Source organism: Carassius carassius, chromosome 13 (assembly GCF_963082965.1).
Source record: "Carassius carassius chromosome 13, fCarCar2.1, whole genome shotgun sequence".
Classification (NCBI taxonomy): Eukaryota; Metazoa; Chordata; class Actinopteri; order Cypriniformes; family Cyprinidae; genus Carassius; species Carassius carassius.
Genome location: NC_081767.1, coordinates 28,182,783 through 28,202,419, shown reverse-complemented (window position 1 = coordinate 28,202,419; position 19,637 = coordinate 28,182,783). Strand labels below are relative to the sequence as shown.

The window sequence follows — 19,637 nt, the reverse complement described above, 5'->3', positions numbered from 1 at the left end:
CGAGTCAATCTTTCGTTCGTTATCTGGCTCGGCTCGGTGTTCATCTTCAGTTCTCTCTTCACAGTTCAGTCAGTGTACTGTCTGAGTAAATGAATTGTTTCGGGATATTGGTTTGTTTGAACTCAGAGGGAGTGTCAGCCACATTAAAAAAGTTAACATCTTAAGTCATTTGTGGATTAATGCGTATTGGAGATGCGAACCGTTTCAAACGATTCAGTTCGATTTGGTGAACTGGTTCAAGAAGATCCGGTTACATCGAGTGATTCGTTCGCGAATCAGATATCACTACACTACAGTGAACGTGCTCACAACAGACCGGAAGAGAAGACAATGCTGAATAAAGTCATAGTTTTTGCTATTTTTGGACCAAAATGAATTTTTGATGCTTCAAACTGACCCTCTGATGTAGGGATGTTGCGGTGACGGATTTTTTCCACCGGTTAATCGACGTGTAAAAAAAAAACGGTAATCCCGGTGTCACCGGGGTTGCGTGTCGAGGATTTCGGGTGGCCGAAAATGCGGTCATGCAGACGTGCACACGTCTCAATTTACTTTCACTTTAATTAGCGGCAATTCAGTAGCATTTGTTTGAATTAATCATGGGTTAATTTATTTTATTCTTAATAAAAATACACAAAACAATAAGACACTCGCTTGTATTACACACATCTTTATTGCAAAATGAATAATAACTTAACACACCATGGAAAAACTAAACAAAAGCACTTATGAAACACCTTTAAAGTGCATTTATTAACAAAACGAACCACTGCACACATCGTTCAAGTATCAAACAAGACTCGTTAAATAATTATAAATATTCGTTAAATAAAGTGCCTGCCTTTTTCAGCAAAAAAAAAAAAAAACACAGCACAACCATCGAATATGAAACGAACGAACATCAAAAACTTTGTTAAATAAGGTAGCCTACCCGAATAATCACTGGACACTTAAGTGCAAAAAAAACTAATATAAAAATTAAACTCACGTTAAGCTGTTAAAAAAAAGAGGTAGACCTATTAACTGCATACACTGTACAAAAAAAATATAAATAGGCTAAATGAGAAACAATAAACGAAAAACCTTCATTTTAAATTGCAACAGTTCGCTTTGAAACCAGATCTTCCGCCATCCTTTGCCAGTTAGCTCGCCTCACTCTCCTCAAATGATAAATTAAATCGGACAACTGCTGCTTTACTGCGGCGCTCGTTCCGCTTACGCTAAATAACGAAGGCACGTAGTCACTAACCGAATTAAGTGCTTTATTGCTATAGGCTAAAACTTCAACACGATGGGGGCGATGCCGGTGGTCAAGTGCTATGACCGGTAGGTGGGTTAAACACCGTGTATCACCGGTAACACCGACTATCGCAACAAGCCTACTCTGATGTCACATGGACTACTTTGAAGATGTTTTTCTTACCTTTCTGGACATGGACAGTCAGTGTTGGGGGTAACGCGTTACAAGTAACGTGCGTTACGTAATAATATTACTTTTCTGGAGTAACGAGTAAAGTAATGCATTACTTTATAAATTTACACATTAATATTTGAGTTACTTTTTTTAAAATGTAATGCGAGTTACTTTTCAGTTTAATTAATTTGCATAAAAAAAGAAGAAAAAAGTACTGAATTAAAATGAACGTAGTCACGTAGAACACTGATACGTGCGCGCCCTGCGCGGGAACAAACTCTAGTCAGGAACGGAGATGGCAGGCCAGAGCGTTACATTACTGCGATGGAAGTATTCTCATTATTTTGAAATCGTCGAAGAAAAGGAGAAGGGAATAATCGTTAAGTGTAAATTATGCGTTGGTGAAAAGCTCTTGTCAACTGCAAAAAACACCACCTCAAATTTAAAAAAACATCTGCATGCAAAGCACAGCACTACAGAATTGGAAGAGAGAGCGCCGAATGATACCTCCGCCCCGCCTCAAGCTAAACAACAAAAGCTTGATTTCAGTTCATCATCACCAGGTAAAACAATTAGTTCCACTGAACCCAACAAATTGGTTGCTGCTTTTATTGTTGAGGAGATGCAGCCACTGTCCACTGTGGAGGCGCCCACATTTAGAAATCATCATCAGCAAAATCTCTGTGACAGGGAAAAGGCCGGGAGGCGTGCTGCCCGATCGTAAAACCTTTGCAAGCTTTTTGGATAATGCATATATGGAAATGGAGACGGAACTAAAGAAAACTTTTGCCAACTTGGAATATGTTTCAACCACTGCAGATCTATGGACTGCTCAGAATAAAAGTTTTCTGGGAATTACAGTACACTGGATAGATCCTGCTACTCTGCATCGGAAAAAAGCTGCAATCGCCTGCAGACGATTTCGTGGGAGACACACGTACGATACCAGCGGAGTTAGAGCAAATTCACAGCTCATATGCTCTTTGTGGTAAGATAACTGCCACGGTCACTGACAATGGCTCGAACTTTGTCAAAGCTTTCAGAATGTTTCAAGCTGACGATGATAGTGAAACAGAGAATGATGAAGACAAGGTCATATTTTACGGACTTGCACACAGTTTTACGAGATGACATTGAGTCCAGCGAACGGTATGTTCTCCCTCCACATCACCGGTGTGCATCGCACACCCTTAACCTTATATGCTCGAACTTATTTCATAATGGCAACAAGTATTACACTCCTTATTATAAAAATGGATAGTGAATTCACTTTATATAGTTTACTCTACCCACACAATAAGTACAAAAGTAAAAAACACATTACTTTCCATAATCTGTAATGTTTTTTGATCTTTTATATAGCATGCATAGCTATGGGATCAGGAAGTTCTCTGAATATAATATTATTCTATATTATTATTCAATATATAGCCTATGTGTTTTTAAAAGAAAATGAAGGTGCTTGACTTGTATAGGCTGTTGTTGAATATATTACGGCTTTAAACACTAGTATAATAACTTCTCAGTCAAAAAAAACACCTGTAAGACCTGAGAGAGATCAAGCCTCAGCCAGGTAAGAAAAAGTAACTGAAAAGTAACGCAAAAGTAACGTAACATTACTTTCCATAAAAAGTAACTAAGTAACGCAATTAGTTACTTTTTTGGGGAGTAACTAAATATTGTAATGCATTACTTTTAAAAGTAACTTTCCCCAACACAGTATACCGTACACACAGCTTCAATGGAGGGACTGAGAGCTCTCGGACTAAATCTAAACTATCTTAAACTGTGTTCCGAAGATGAACACAGGCCTTACAGGTTTGGAACGACATGGGAGTGAGTCATTAATGACATAATTTTAATATTTGGGTGAACTAACCCTTTAAGAGTGACAATAGAAATACATATGCCTGAACTATTATTAAACATAAAGCAGTAAAAGTAGTCATGATAGATTCAAAATACTAAATCTAATGCACCAACCATCTTAATGCAAAGATTGGTTCTCTTATCTAATGAGGATCACAAAAACCATGGACTTTTCTATTTGCCCAAACTTATGCATGTTTTGTTATGTAATGGTGTCTGCACATATGCAATTTAATTTATGGAAGTAATTACAAAACGCAGTATTGTATTAAACGCTTACATGTCTTTTGGCCTTAAAATGCCAATAAAATTTAAAAATGAAGTGCACAGAACACGATAAAATTAAAAGTACATAATGCAAAACTTCATTTGAAATCTCAAGACTAAAAACAATTAGATTCACATTTACCAAAAGACGTTCTCTGATTTTGCATGCCGTTTGATGCTTAAAACTGTTGGAAATCATTTAAAAGGTGTTTAAAAGAGAGGCTGTTGTTGTCAAATACAAAAGAACAGCGAGACGAAGAACTACAGAGACAGTGAGGTACTTATCATCACACAAGGAAACAGTGAACTACTCTATTTTGAGCTCTACATGGCCACACAGCTAATAAAATAATGCTTATGACCGACTGATGACCTCCATTATGAACAACGGATGAAGTGTGTTGCATAATGCTTTCAAAATAAAACACAAAGGGATCCAAAATTAAATGAAACTGTCTCAGAAACAGCATTATGGTCAATATGTCTTTCCATCTATTTCTCTCTGTCTTTGTGAAAAGGATGACGTCTTAAAGGCTGAAACCACAAGGAGGCTGAAAATGAGATCAATGCCACATTAATGATTCAGTTTAGCACACTCAAATGTAATTTGCTCCTCCCTAAATTCATGTCCAGTGGTAAGTGGGAGAAATAACCCAATAAACACATCCCAAACAGAACCAAAAACTGGTTCATCTGTACCTTGGTACAGTGGTGGCATCACATTAAAATACCATGCTATTTTGGCACATAATTTGCCATATAATGCCTATATAGCCTACCATTCAACAGTTTGAGGTCAGTATTTTTAACTGAGCCATTTATGTGACGTAACTGCAACTTTTAGTCTAGCACAGTCTAATTTGAAGAGAGCAGCTGTGAAACATTCAACAACTAAGACTATAACCAAGACCTATACTGCTGAAAACACTGAGACATCAGTTACAAATCCCCAATGATGTAATTTCCTTCCATTTGCCAGGCTCATTCTAGGAAAAGTTTCATTTGCTGGCTGTTGCTATTCCAAAGAAAAGGGGTAAATAAGGAGAAGAAAAAAAAGTAAAGAAAATGTCTTTGCTATTAATTCAACCCCCTTTGCCCACACATGTTTCTGTTTTAAGCTGATCCCATTGCGTGACTGCCTCTGCCTAACACTGGTACAGACTCCCTGAATGCCGTCTAATCGAACAATCAAGTCAGAGTCTGCACTGGTGTTCGTTTTATCTGTTTTGTAACATTATAAATGTCTTTACTGTCACTTTTGATCAGTTTAATACAACCTCGCTAAATAAAAAAGTGATGTCTTTCTCCCCCAAAAAATTATTTAAATAAAAAGAGCAATATTAGAGCGACATAAGGGATGGAATCGGCCCCTCTGACACTGAGCAGAGCTCTGTTGTTTGTCTTACCAGAGGCCAAGTGCTCTAGACGAGTGAAATTTCCCATGTAGAGACATAGACTGAACTACTATGAATTACAAAGGAAAAATAACACCGCATACCAGTGGCTTCTCTCATGTCACGAACAGTCTTGTTATTGTAAGCATATGCCCGAGACAATTTTTCCAAAGTGAAAAAGTACTAATAGTCAAATTCACCTGAATTTTACAGCCTAACATCTGGTTGAGAGGCTGGCTGTGTTTTGAGTAAAATCAGGCTGGAACGTGTTACCTAACATGGCACACAGGCAGAGCAGAGTCATGTCAGGCGAAACACTGTTTCTCTGACTGTTTCAATTGATCAGACTGAGGTCATGTCTGCTGATGGACACCATATATGTTGGAGTCCATCTCTACTCTACAGCATTAGGCAAAACTGAGAATTTAAGAAATGGCTAGCTTTAAATTCATGATTACATTAAAATCAAATTGGCCACACAGGATGATTTAATGTTGAAGAGGAATTTACTGAATATGAATTCAACTACAAATTCTTCTTGCTTAAATTCTTTTACCTTAAATAATTTTTCCATGATTCTTCCAGTCATTTGAGGTGAAAATGCACCAATGTTAAATTCTAGTTGACAGAAAGCAGCAGATAATGTCCAATAAAAAATTAATTTGGTTTAATTTTTAATTTATTACATGTAAAAATAAACCAATGTAAACTAAAATGGTATTGTTTTAAATGCTGCAAGAGAATTCAGGCATCACATCATAATAATATACAGTATGAAAAATGGGACCTTTATTTTGAGACAAGATTACATTTAACTTAGTGGTGGGCGATATTGCAAAAATATCATATTACACTTTTTTATCATGAAAATCACACGTGCATTTCAGGTGTACGTGCTCATGAAAAGCGAACAACACACAAATTAAATGTTTAACCACAAGGCTTTAAAGCACATGCAAATAATGTACTTTTGTGATTGCAAATAAGTGCAGTGTCCTGTGATTGTAATTCTACCACTGAGTTAACATTTGATGTGAAAGTATGACGCGTTGTATACTGAGGCAGAGGCTCCAGAACTGCAACTGATAGAATGTGCATTGTAGCACAGTATGATATTTCTACTACAACAGATAGTGGAGACATGTCAATCATCCATGATCAAAAATCCTGAAATCACACACCCCTAATTTAATTGTGTAATTTAATTATGAGTATTTTAAAAGATTTGGATACTTAAAAGTTGACCATTAGATAGATGATATATCATCTAAAATAATAAAAACGTTATATTATTTTGTCATATAATTCTTACAACACACGCACAAACAAAATAGAGACTGCACTCACATGGTTTTTCTTTTTTTTAATAGCATAAGTACACAATTTTACATTACATTTTACACTTAATAAATTTCCATGACCTTTCAAGGATTTCAAGGACTGTGGGAACCACCCGTTAAATTAATAAATTGAATTTAAGGCATTGTCAAATCAATTCTGAATGGCACACAACCATGTTCCTGTGTGCTAATACACTCGAGAAAAGAACCAAACTTGAGTGCAAACTGGGTACAGAAAGACTCAGACGAGAAAAATGAGAACGAGAAAAATTAAAAAACCTCAGAGCGACTGAGACGGGGAGAGGATGTAATGAGGAAGGTGGGGATACACTTTAACTCGTAACATTGGGATGGTCTCCAGAGAAGCAGACTTTCCATGGCTGGCGTATAGTGTAACTCACTGGAGGATGCTCAATTTCCCTGCGCCCCCGCCTCCACCCCCCACTCCCTCAGTCTTCTTCGGAAGACAGGAAGGCCAGGCCTGTAACTGGAGAGGCCCTGAAGACTGTGTCACTGTGAGGATTTTGTGCTCAGGACTGGATTGATCTCACTGCGTAAACTTCTGGACCCTTTGACTACAAAGCAGCAAGACTCCTTTAGAGAGGAGAAAGAGACGCACCTCTCACACTCAAACTCCATCAGACAAGATCTTCTGACAACTCTGTAAAACATGGTGCAGATTCTGATGATTATGAAAGGATGAGGATGATGCTTTTATGGTTTCACTAAACTCTTGGTATTCATGTTTCTTCAACAGCAAAATACCAAAATGAGTGTGTCCGTGACCTACCAGACAAAAACCAGTAAAAACATGACTACTCTGAATTATTACAATTTAAAATGACTGTTTTAAATGTAATTTATTCCTGTGATGGCAAAGCTGAATTTCCAGCAGCCTTTAGAAAACAAACATTCTAAATTGTAATAAGATTTTACGATATTAATGTATGTATCAAATTAATGCAGTCTTGGTGAACATGGGAGACTTATTTCAAAAACATGAAAAAGAAAACGCCCACTGCCGGAGCATTTCTCGTTCTCGAGTCAAGAACTGGTTGCATCGGTTTATCGGATCACCAGTACACTGAACCGAGAACCTTTTCTGTCGGATGTGTCCGATTCGAGAACCGAGGAGCTGATGATACTGCGCATGTGTGATTCAGCGTGAAGCAGACTGACACAGAACGTGTCTGAACCGAACTGAATCTTTTGGTGATTGATTCTGAACTGATTCTGTGCTAATGTTATGATCTCTGTCCACTGGAACGCTATCGCTTTTAATTTAAAACGGGTTATTTAAAACAATTACTTATCAAACAGATGGAATTATATATATGCACAGGGGATGGAGTTTATTATGGACTTATTTTGAATGTTAAAAGAGTGACGTGACATACAGCCAAGTATGGTGACCCATACTCAGAATTCGTGCTCTGCATTTAACCCATCCAAAATGAACACACAAACCCTGAACACACACCCCGAGCAGTGGGCAGCCATTTATGCTGCGGCACCCGGGGAGCAGTTGGGGGTTCAGTGCCTTGCTCAAGGGCACCTCAGTCATGGTATTGCCAGCCCAAGACTCGAATTCGCAACCCTAGGGTTAGGAGTCAAACTCTCTAACCACTAGGCCACGACAGTAAAAGTCATAAAAATCTGATTTACAGGCATGCTAACCAAGCACGAAACCATAAAGTGAAAATAATATCTTCTGTTTATGAGAGTTTTTGACTTAACCAGGGAAGAACATGATAGGAGATGCCCAACAAGATATTACGTTGGTTGCCTAGTCTTAAATTTCACTGGACTAAAATCCCACTCCATATTAGTTTATATTGCACATTAACTATCTTTGAATGGCTTTGATTTTGACGCTCTGAGGTTAACTTTACATGCACATTACCTTTCAATGGATATGACCTTGACTACAAGCATTCCCTATGGTGAAATCCAAACTAGTATCCTTTAAACACACACAAACTCCTCCTCTGCAATGCATGGGTTCACCATCAAAGAAGCTGCTATCCAACCGTCCCTGTTTCTCAATGGGACTTTGTTCGCTTGCCCAGCAGCCAGTGGCCTCAACATCCAGCTCCTGTGGCTTTTGATGGGCCAGTGTATTTATCTGTTCCCAGTCCCAAAGGCGATGAATAATGAATGAACTCATTGTCATCAATCACAGATCAGGTTTTACTTGAAAAAGAGTCAACACTTGCAATTAGCCAAAAGATTTGACTGAGTTCCAGGCAAACCCAAAAACTCAACAATGTTTTTCAGGAGGCTCTGACACCCGGTGTGAATTCTGTGAGAGAGCTTTTCATTTACAAGAATTATAAGTAGGGCTACACCTGCGTGATTTTGAGTCCACGAGTGCTCTCATCGCTGCCTACAGAACATCTTTAAATACACTGGTTGGCACTGGTGACAAGAAAACAAAAAGATTCTTTCAAAACCATATGCAAAAAGTTCATATTTATAGTAGACTGCCCTATAGAGTAGGCTTGCCGCAATAGATGGTGCTGAAGGTGGTACCGTTGTTAAACCGCAACTCCAGTTACGTTACTTGCCCAAAGCGGCATCAACCCCCACCGTCGTTTACATTTTTTCAGTAAAAATGTTTTACTTAGCTAGTAAGTAAAATTTACTTTATACGACAGTCGCATTACAGATCAGATTTCATTTATCCAGTGAGGAGAGTGAGTCGAGCTGACTGACAAGAAGAGTGAGGTGAGACAGACAAGATGATAGCGGTTGATTTAGTTTTGAAACGAAACGCAAAAGCGCCTATATATATATATATATATATATATATATATATATATATATATATATAAATATAAATATATATTAGTGCTGGGTGATATGGCTGAAAACTGTATTACGATATATAAGTGTTTCATATCGGTGGATATGAAACACTAACCTACCCTAACCCTATTTAAAATAAGGACCAGGAGAAAAATATATTACATTTAAACATTTTTATTTTAAACTTAAAGGATTAGTTCACCTCAAAATGAAAATGTCCTAATAATTTACTCACCACAATGCCATCCAAGATATCCATGTCTTTCTTTCTTCAGTGGAAATATTACATGATTGGCTGGTAGCGTGTCACTCCCTAAGTTGCTAGGTTACCAGAGAGTGAGTGCCTCTGTCCATGCAACCAAACGTGCTTCGCAACCTCTGGTTTTTTCCGACGAAGAAAAAAGAGCTGGGTAGATTACTTATGAATTGTAATCAGTTACTGATTACAGATTACATGAAAAAAAATTGTAGTCAGTAATATAATCTCTTAGATTACACATTTTTGGTAATGTAATCTGATTACTTTTGGATTACATTTAGATTACATTTGTGCTGACCCTTATTTGATATCACATATATTCATATATTCATATATGTTTATTTCTCTAAAAAACGTTTGCAAAACGTTCACCTTATGTGCGCTGAATATACGTGATGGCCGGATCGACATTCTGTCCAACGTTATATAACCAATCCAGAGGTTTTTCTGCATTGATCTTTTTTTTTGGCGGCTGTCAAAGCCTTATTTGATCGGTGAGTGATGTAGAATAGAATGACTGTGCTGCGCCTGATAGGGCGCGTACGAGAGAGAGCCCCGGCTGTCCGCGCGCACTCACAGTCTTCAAACAACACGAGCGCTTCTTGCTCTCTCTCTCCCTCGCGCATATTAATCAAAATCATTAAACACGATAGAAAAAGGGCGAAACACCAAAGTTTCATGCGCGCTCACGGTCTTCAAACTACACAAGCGCTCTCTCTCTCTCTCTCTCTCTCGCATATTAACCAAAATCATTAGACATGATAGAAAAAAGGCGGAACGCCTAAGTTTCACGTGGAGCATTCGGAAATTTTTTTTTTCTCCATGACAGGCTGCTGGCTCCCACTGTTAATTTTTTTTTTTTTTTGGAAAAACTCTCTCTGTATTATCTTAAAGCCCTCAAGTTTACATTGGTTACTGTATTCTTTCAATTGCTCTAAACAAGTATTTTGGGTGACCTTTTTTATTGAATGCTAGACATCAAGTTGTTGTTATTTTCATCTGAAAGAAGAACTTTTTTTCAGTAAGCTAGGCCCTATATGTTTAGTAAGCTTGTTTCAGTAAGCTATGTGTTTTCAAGGCTTCAAGGTTTTATTGAATGCTATCTCTATACAAGTGCAAAGTAATGCATTCTTAGTCAGTCTTTTATTTTGTAATTTTAAGAGCAATAAACATATATTGCAATGTTAAGGAATTCATGTTTTTTTTATTCAAATATGTAAATCAACATGTATAAATTATTAGTAGTCAACTAATGGGGAGATAATCGAAATCGAATCGGTCTGGAAAAATTAATCGTTAGATTAATCGATGCATTGAAAAAATAATCAATAGATTAATCGTTTAAAAAATAATCGTTTATCCCAGCCCTAGAACTAACCCTTTAAATATGCAATTCATAAAACAACTATACAATGTAACTGTGCAGAGTTATGATAGCAAAATTGACTTCTCAAATTAATAAAATCAACTTCTTAAATTGACAGAAAACGTGTGTCTTCGTCTCATGTTTCCATCCAATATCTAATCAATGATAATTATGATTTGTGCAGACCACAAAGTGTTTTTAAACATTCATTTCGTAAAATTATTTGTCTTCATGTTGGAAAACAGAATCCGACCTGCATTTTAAAATGCCCCAAAATGTTTTCACATTGTCCTCCAAACTTCGTATTGCATTAGTTACAGTAATTTTAACCGTCTCACCCACATAAGTCTTAGCTCATCTTATGTCATCTCGCCAATACACTCCTCCAGTTACCTGTTGCCAACGGATCCCCCATCCCAAATGAACAGCCCATGACATCACTTACCTGCAGCAGGTGAATCAGCGATCACCATGGAGACGAACGTCAGCAGCACGCACGCGGTGACCTGACTACGTCCCTCCATCATCAAACCCTCCATTTAGAGGAACTCATGTTTCGTCCAAGGTGATCCGAGGAGAGATAATCCACGCGTTTAACTAGTCGCCGTGAACTGCAGCAGATGAAAACAATACCACCGTTATATAGGTCACATTTTCAGTCCTATTTTCAGCATGACTTGCACACTCCCGTGACCAATTCTAACGATTTAATCATAAACCGAACAAATGACATCTTGCATATCATTAAAAACAGAAATTTAAATCGCCACTAAAACGAACTACCATGCTCCCCAGCGCTGACTACAAATGCTCGTAAGGAGCGCGGACCGTACGGTTCCTTTGTTCCTTAACTTGTCCGACTCATTTCCGCGAATCGGATCTTTTGAACAATTCGTTTCAAAGAACCAACTCCTGTCATGGAGCAATTACGTCATCGCGTGGTCCCTGACATCCAGTCCAAGTGTTCCAGTAAGTAAAGTCATGTACTGTAGGTATTTACTGCTGTTTATGAAATTTTAACCAATACATTTGAATATTAAACGTGTGAATTTAAAAGTCCTAACTTTTTTTATTATTATTTAAAAGTGCTGTTACACACGATTCAGTCTGTGTCTGCATCACAAATACAAGTGGTATACATATTTCTAGCACGTTTTATTTGCCTCATTTCTGCAATTCGAATACTGAAGCAACTTTACGCCACATTTATAAAATCCAATTCACTCCAAATGTGAATTCATATCCGAAAAAGATGATTCTCTATTCAAGTGAGTCAAGTAAGCTGCACACTCGAGAACCGCCAGGACCGATTCAGAATTATTTTCAAGAGATTCATTAAGAAGATTCAGTTCACAAGAGGGATTCGGACTCAACTGTTCGTTAATACCAATCTAATACACGAACCGAGTCTGTTCTCCGAGGTTATGATTGAAATAGTTTGTAATCTTAGGATTTCGCGCCGTTTATTAGACCTAGTTTGATTAGCTATTGTAACTAAAAGGACAATATATTTCAGATGTGTTGCAACATGGCACACAAGTTTTTTTTTTTTTTTTTTGAGAGAAATGATTGCAATCAGTCATCGTCCATATACTTGGTTGACAGATGATACATTTAACTCGAGTTAACTTGTAATGTCAAGATATACGTTTAATTATTTTATCTCGCGGCTGAATAGGATTTATTTCCGTTTATGTTAAAGCAAAGACAGACTTTTAGCACATGCACCGCCTCGAAAAGCAACTCCTTACCTTCAGAGAAGACAGTTACAGCGGTCTGAAGTCGATAACGTCTAAATCCAGTTTTAGATCAGGATTAAAGCTTCTGTTTTGCATGATTGCGTGACACAACAAATTATGCTTTTTTTCCCATAAGTGTCTGGATCCTGTCTGAGCATCACTCACTTTCTCAAATACAACCACTCTAAATCCCCCCTTTGACAGCAGGATTTGGAGTCACTTGTATGGGCTCTGCGGTCATTGGCTCCCCGCGCCGTCCTTCAGTGATCTGGGTTGACACCTCCGCCGGCGTCTGTGGTTTCACGGCAACGCGTTTTGTTACCGGTTTTTGTGTGGCTGCATAATTTTCACCTACACCAGGTAAGACATTGTTTAGAAGGTTTACAAATTTTTTTTGAAAGTATGGTAAAATTCCTATCGTTATTAAACTATTCTCTACAAGAGTTTGATTATGTCACAGCACACTCTAGTGGCCATTGAGGGCAACAGCAATTTTTTATGCTCATGAAAAAAATATTGCAAAACGTGAATCAATCTGAATCTGGAACCATTTGTTGTTTTGCCAGTCATTTGTTTGTTTATTCATTTAATATATATTTTTAATTTAATTGATTTTTCATTTAATAAAAAATGTGCACCAACAGCAAGAACAGAAATCCATCCGAATCTAAAAATTAAATCCAAATACTTCCAAATCTATGCAACAGATTTAACCAATGAAAATGTAATGAAAAATAGGTGTCAATTGTATTGTATTTTTAATTATTCTATAGATATTAGAATAGATATTACCCAGAACTTTTTCTAGAGAATATCACCTGAAAATGATACCAATAATATGATGACATCACTTAAGCAGAATGATAGAATGAAACCTAATAATTACTTAAATATAGTCTTTTACTGTGACAACTAGCTCCAATCTTCAAAATGAGTTTTGTTTCACCAGAATTGTCTTTGGTGGTTTCTAAAATGTCTGATTAGAGTGCACAAATGTGTAGTCTTATTAATATTCTTTTATTATTTTGTCCCATGTACAAAAAAATAACAGCATTAAAAATACAAGACTGATACCGTGACTTAACAGTTTAATGTAAATCCAAGACAAAGTGTGATTACATTTCTACACATATACAATATGCATATGTGAGCATACAAATTTCCTTTAATAACTCGATTCACCTTGGAGACCGAAAAATGATCAAAAGTAACAGTGAATAACAAGCTATAACATAGTTCACCACGACGCGAGCCCCTTCACACCCTACATTTAGTAAATAGAACGATTAAAATAACTATATTCTGCTATAACCCCCAGGTTTGTTAAAAATCCTCCATGAATTTACACTGCTATCATTAGTTGTTGAAGCCTAATAAAATTCACTCAGGTTTTTTTTTTCTTTCTTTTTCTTTTTTCTACAACGAAAATTATTAAGAGAAGCACACAACATTTGTAATGGTAACACAAGCGCTTAGTAGCAAGTACTCAATTTTTAAAGAGTTAAATCATTCTTATTATTGTCATTATTATATTCATTTTAACATTCTATAAAGCCAGCAAAATATCCATTCTCATAGCATACTTAATAACATTAGCCTAAGGTACAGGGTACATATAATGCTACGTTAACAGATTAAAATAATGAGACATCACACTTCTTCAAATCCCCAATAAACAAAGCAAAATGATAATAATTATAATAAAAAAAGACAATAAACAAAGAAGTATACCTTGAAATACTGCAGCACACAATAGCTTTGACAACAACTAATGTGATACACACTACTGAGAAAACCATACAGCAATCGACAAAAATCAGGGGTCAGATGGTTTCTTAGGTCTTGAAACATTGTAGAAAAATATTTAGTTTTTACATTTGACTGTGAATGTTTGCTGCTGTGCAAGTAGAAAATTGTTCACGTCTTCGATGGCTGCACAAACGGCTATGGTGCATCACAGCTACACAACGGGTTTTCTGTGGCGACTCGCGTGATGAGCGACGTTTCTGCACAAATATGGTCCCTTGCATTCACTGGTGATTCATATCTACGTGTAACGCTTTACACACTTGTAGTAATGTCACTCTGTAATACACACTCCTGACACAGACTATGCTGGAGACTAAATCAAAAAAAGTTGACAGCTGCGTTTTCTTGGGCGTAACAATTATTGTTTAGCTTTTTTACATTTTTTTGGGGTTCTAAAACAACATATGAAGATGGCCGTATTGTCATATTTGGCCTCTTAGCACTTTCATACACAAGTTCAGTGGTGAATTAACCCATAATGCTTCCGTTTCAGTGGAAAATCAGATGAAAACAAGCTGAATAAAAGGATTTTGGAAGTACTGTGGCCTTGACAAATATAACAATAATCCATTGTGATTTCTGCAAGCTTTGAGTTCATTCGTGATCATGTGCTTTACAAGTGTTGATTTGGGAGCCATCCAGCAGGGGTTTGACTGGCAATGAGCATTAAGGAATGTTTTTATAGTGGAGGAATCCATTGCTTTCAATAATTCTGTTCCTTAAAGCTTCATGTGCAGTTAATAAAGGAGAAGGCAGTATTTTGACATAAGATGGGAAACAGAATCATGAATTGCATGAATGCTTCTTTCTAGTGGATTTTGGTAACTTAAAATGACTGTCTCCATTAATGTATACAGCTCAGACAAACTATGAATCTAAAAACAAAAGACTTTTGTGTTCATAATATATTTGTAGAGTCAATAGGGCTTTCTATGATTTAAAGAAGTTAAAAACACATCAAAATGCATAATTTGGATTAAAATGTATTATAATCTGGGTACAATTAATGCTAGATCATTGATTACTAGCCAGAGCAATCATGATGTGTTGATCAGATATTTTAGTCTGAAATCTACATTCATTCTGTACTAGTGACCAATTCATTAATGGCACTGGATTCAATGCACAGGCCATTAAATGAAACGCTTATTTATCCATGTGATTCTTACATATGTAGTTAGAACCAAAATAATAAAGCTTTCAAAAGCTGAAATTTAAAGCTGCAGTGTGGAATTTGTGTGTCACTATTGGTACCAAAAAAACTGAAAACAACAACAAAACCCCCCACCAATTTTCCATTGGTTGGACTAACATCTGCACGCCCACATCGCACACCATTGGTGGATCCAATGCTGCTGTAAAGCAAAGCCATGTTCAGTGTTTATACTCTTATAAGAAATACACACAGCAGCTTTAATTACTGAAAGCATTAATGTGGCATTGACATTTCTAAAAACAAAAAAACAAAGGCCTTATTTCTTACACAAATCCTCTTATAAGTTTCAAAAATAGGAGATTTGTCCACGCTCGCACTGAGAAAATGTGTGAGAAAGGTACCAAAACAATGGATTGCTTTTCTGACACCGACCTGATCTAATCTGTATTTTTAATGTTTTTCATTTGCCAAATGTCAGTGAAACTCACTCTGTCTTCTCCATTACAGCAAGGGACACATCTGTGCATCGATGACATGTTGAAATTCTTTGGTGGGAAGAACAGAAAGTCCTTTAATGCCAGCGGAGTCCCGATTTGGTCGTTCAGGCCGGTCCCTGTGAGGTGAGACAGAAACGGCTCCTTCCGGAAATGGAATGTTTTATGCGAATTATGTCGAACAAGCCTTTCTCAACTGTGTGCTTCAATGAGCATCCAACTTAAGCTTAAACAAATATATGACAACAGCAACAACATCAACAAAAGAAAATCTATTGGCATCCTTAATCATAACACACAGCTTTATGAATCAATCTGACAAGCTAGAAAACCGAAAGCTTGGGTACAACTTAACTGGTGTCAGATCTTGGCCGAGCACATAAAGTCTGTGCTTCCTGCCAGACGAGGGTCCACATATGAATACTAAACATCACAATTCCATATCGACCACCAGAAATCAAACAAATGATGCTTGACACATAGCATGAAAAAAATAAACATCCACAAAAATTATTGCAACACTCTCTACGGGAACACAATAAACCAAGCAATGTAAAACAATAAAACATTTCAATGTAAAAACTACTTCAAATGCAAGTTCTATGGCATGAGGTGTGGGCAGAAGAGGATATACTGGATACTCCCTAAGCATGTGCCCAACAGAAGACATAAAAACAAAAACACTGTGTCCTGACCAGGTGCATAATTGCCAAATATTCACAGCCAAATCAGAATATATATGATGTTTAGCTTAAAGCTTTGTGGAAGATTCCAGACCAATGAGATCACTGTGGGCAGGGCTACCCAGCGCATCACATTGCAAAAATGTCCAGTCTTTTTATTATGTTGTATTCCTTCCATTCTTAAATGATTAGAAAAGTTCAAATACATTTTAGAGTCTTATTTTCACAAAAGCATGCATTTATTTAATAAAAAATACAGCAATATTGTAAAATAATATTACAATTATGATAACTCTTTTAATATATTTTAAAGTGTAATTTATTCGTCACATGATCCTTCAGAAATCGTTCTAATATGCTGATTTGGTGCTTAAGAAACATTTCTTATAATATTATTATACATATTTCCCCAAGATTCTTTGATGAATAGAAAGTTCAAAAGAACAGCATTTATTCAAAACATTTATTATGATCTCTTTATGTCTTTACGGTCACTTTTGGCCAATTTAATGCATCCTTGCTGAACAAAAGTATTAATAATAATAAATACAAATTTTTTTTTTCAATCAAACTGACCCCATACTTTTCAATGGTATGTTATATAAAGTACTATATAAACTTTCCTTGTCTTTTGAATCACTTCATTGTGGAGCAAATGGTTAGGACACAGTGTATATGACTGGCTAGCATATTAATGTTAAAAAAGCAGCAAAAAAGACGAGCATTGGCCCACAGTTTTCTACACGTTCGTTATCTCTGTACTGACATGATGCCTGTAGCATAAGTGAATTCTACGGTAAGACAAAAAGTGAAAAAGACGAAGCCAATTTTGATTTCCGGTGCACGTTGTTGCAGATATCCTCATGCAACTAAAATAAAACCCCCACAGATCTTTATAGAACCTTGAACGAGTGCTTAAATCAGAGTATGGTGTGCAGTCGTGTTGCACAGCTTCCTTCGGCATCTACCAACCTGCTCAAAGCCAACATGCTATTCTCATTACAAATTGTGGAATTTGCCCTCGCGCGTTTCCAACAATTCAAAATCCACAAGCACCTCCTACTCCTAACAAGACTCTCCTTCTCGAACCCTCCCAGGTTTCAGCCTTCCATAAACAGACAACCTCTTCAGACCTGGTATATTTTATTTTTAGACAAATTGTGTAGCCAGATCTCAAACTGATTGAGCAAATACTTAGCTTTTCCATCAAATATGCATTTAGTCTCCCTTTTATGACATATGTAGTCTAAAATCAGTGATGTTGCATTGATTGCAAGTACTAAAACACATAACTACAGTATGTACAGTAAATACGGTATATATAATTATATCAACTATCCAAAACAAAAGTTAAAGTTACTTATCTTTTAATGATGACTTTGGTTCGTTACCCCAAGTAAGTATCTTTATCTTTAGATGTAGAAGACCTCATGCACGCTAAATGAGAAGCATTTAAATAACTTTTAGGGCTAATGCTTACGCATGGAATTTAAAAAACATGAAATAGCTTGGATGAAGATGTTCAACCTAGGAGCCAACTCTCTGACTAGCATCTGGTTCTAGAGGGTTTCCAGCCAAGTAAACTGTCGGAATATATGTAAGGCACTACGAGGTAACAATGATAAACCTAAGACTGTGGAGGAATATGTCGCACAGAGGCGCACACATGCACGCAAACACACGACCGACTACCGTGTTGAACATGCCTATGTTATTGTAACCACTTTGTGCAATCACATTGAAAGAGGAAAAACAAGAATCTATTGGTATCAGAAAGGTTCTTCATAAAATCAATGGGTACATACTGCTACATTCTACAAAGAGGGGCCCAGCTAATGTTCTACGGTATGACAAACGTATTTTCTTTTCTAAATGTGAACACAAACAAAGAAAAGTCTATAAATACACTAGAAATTTTGTCGTCCTATTTCCAGAAGATTCCTCCAGGTGTTTCTTGTCGGAGAGCACGGCGGAATATGCACAATACCTCGCCGCATGGAATTTGGAAACGTTTAAGACAGTTCAAGGCCATCGTTATGTTTTTTTGTTTGTTTTTTTTTTCTTTGAAGAGCAGCAGATATATCCGTATTTCACCTTATCCAAAATAATTCTTGTAGGAATTCAAAACATCCATGTCGTGACCTCGGATAAACAGTCGGTAAATTAATTCAAGAAAGGGAAAAGCAAACAAAATCTCAGTCGAACAAAACTCTGTCTCTCCCAAACGGCCTGCTGATGAGACCTTGTTGTAAAAGAAACTACGAAAGCAAAAACCTTCTTCTTCTGTTTTTAAAGAAACGAAAACTCCAGATCACAAAATAAAATGTTAACAGGCCCTTTTGAGATGGGCAAAATAAAACTCATCTTAAAAAAAAAAAAACCCATCTGTTCCCTCTGAGAGTACACTTCCTCTATCCATCAGCGTCTTCATTGTCTTCAAGTTTAAGCATGAAAGGAACAAGGGGATGGGGGTTAAGGGTCGATAGGCTTCAGCTTGTCTCTCTGTCTCTAGTTGGGATAAGGGTAGAAATGGTAAGCAGCGGTTGGCTGGGCTCCAGTGTTTCAGCTTTAGAGGTAAGGGTACTGGTTCATCTTGGTGGGGCTCAGCGGGTATCCAGTGTAGACAGTGGAGGCAGGAGAAGCACTGATGTAGGTCTGGTGTGCGAATTGGGCCTGGTACTGGCTGTGGTGCAGGCTGGGTGAGGGAAGCACGCGGTGGCCCATGCTAACAGGCACCTGGTGGACGATGCCCGGCGGGTAGCTAGCGTGCTGGACTGCGTGACGGGCTGATGCCTGTGATGCGACCAGGTGAGCCACCGTGCCGGTGGAACCCAGGGCCGCGGGGGCAGTGTAGGTGTAGAGGTGTGGCTGACCATGTAGATGAGGAGCGGTCAAGTGGGGATGAACGTTAGCTGTGTGGGTGGGACTGTTGTGGAAGGCGTACTGAGCCTGGGTGGCTATAGTGGGGGTGATGTAGGCCTGCTGCCGCCGGTGACCTCCGTTGCGCTCAACTGCCATGTGCTGCTGGGCCTAAATGAG

General features: G+C 37.5%; 2 protein-coding genes across 3 annotated transcripts in view; both read right to left on the bottom strand.

Moving 5' to 3' along the window:
* LOC132156280 (UPF0606 protein KIAA1549-like) overlaps positions 1 to 12,814 on the bottom strand; it is a 49,626-nt gene extending 36,812 nt beyond the window's left edge. Inside the window, exons 1-2 of the mRNA XM_059565211.1 lie at positions 12,469 to 12,814; positions 11,163 to 11,328 (exon numbers count right to left, since the gene is read on the bottom strand). Of these exons, the coding sequence (XP_059421194.1) occupies positions 11,163 to 11,256 (94 nt within the window). The 5' untranslated portion in view covers positions 11,257 to 11,328; positions 12,469 to 12,814. The remainder of the gene's footprint in view (positions 1 to 11,162; positions 11,329 to 12,468) is intronic.
* Positions 12,815 to 16,043: 3,229 nt separating this feature from the next.
* LOC132156279 (homeodomain-interacting protein kinase 2-like) overlaps positions 16,044 to 19,637 on the bottom strand; it is a 94,353-nt gene continuing 90,759 nt past the window's right edge. For both annotated transcript variants that reach the window (XM_059565209.1, XM_059565210.1), the window contains exon 15: positions 16,044 to 19,628. In XM_059565209.1, the coding sequence (XP_059421192.1) occupies positions 19,167 to 19,628 (462 nt within the window). In that variant the 3' untranslated portion in view covers positions 16,044 to 19,166. The remainder of the gene's footprint in view (positions 19,629 to 19,637) is intronic.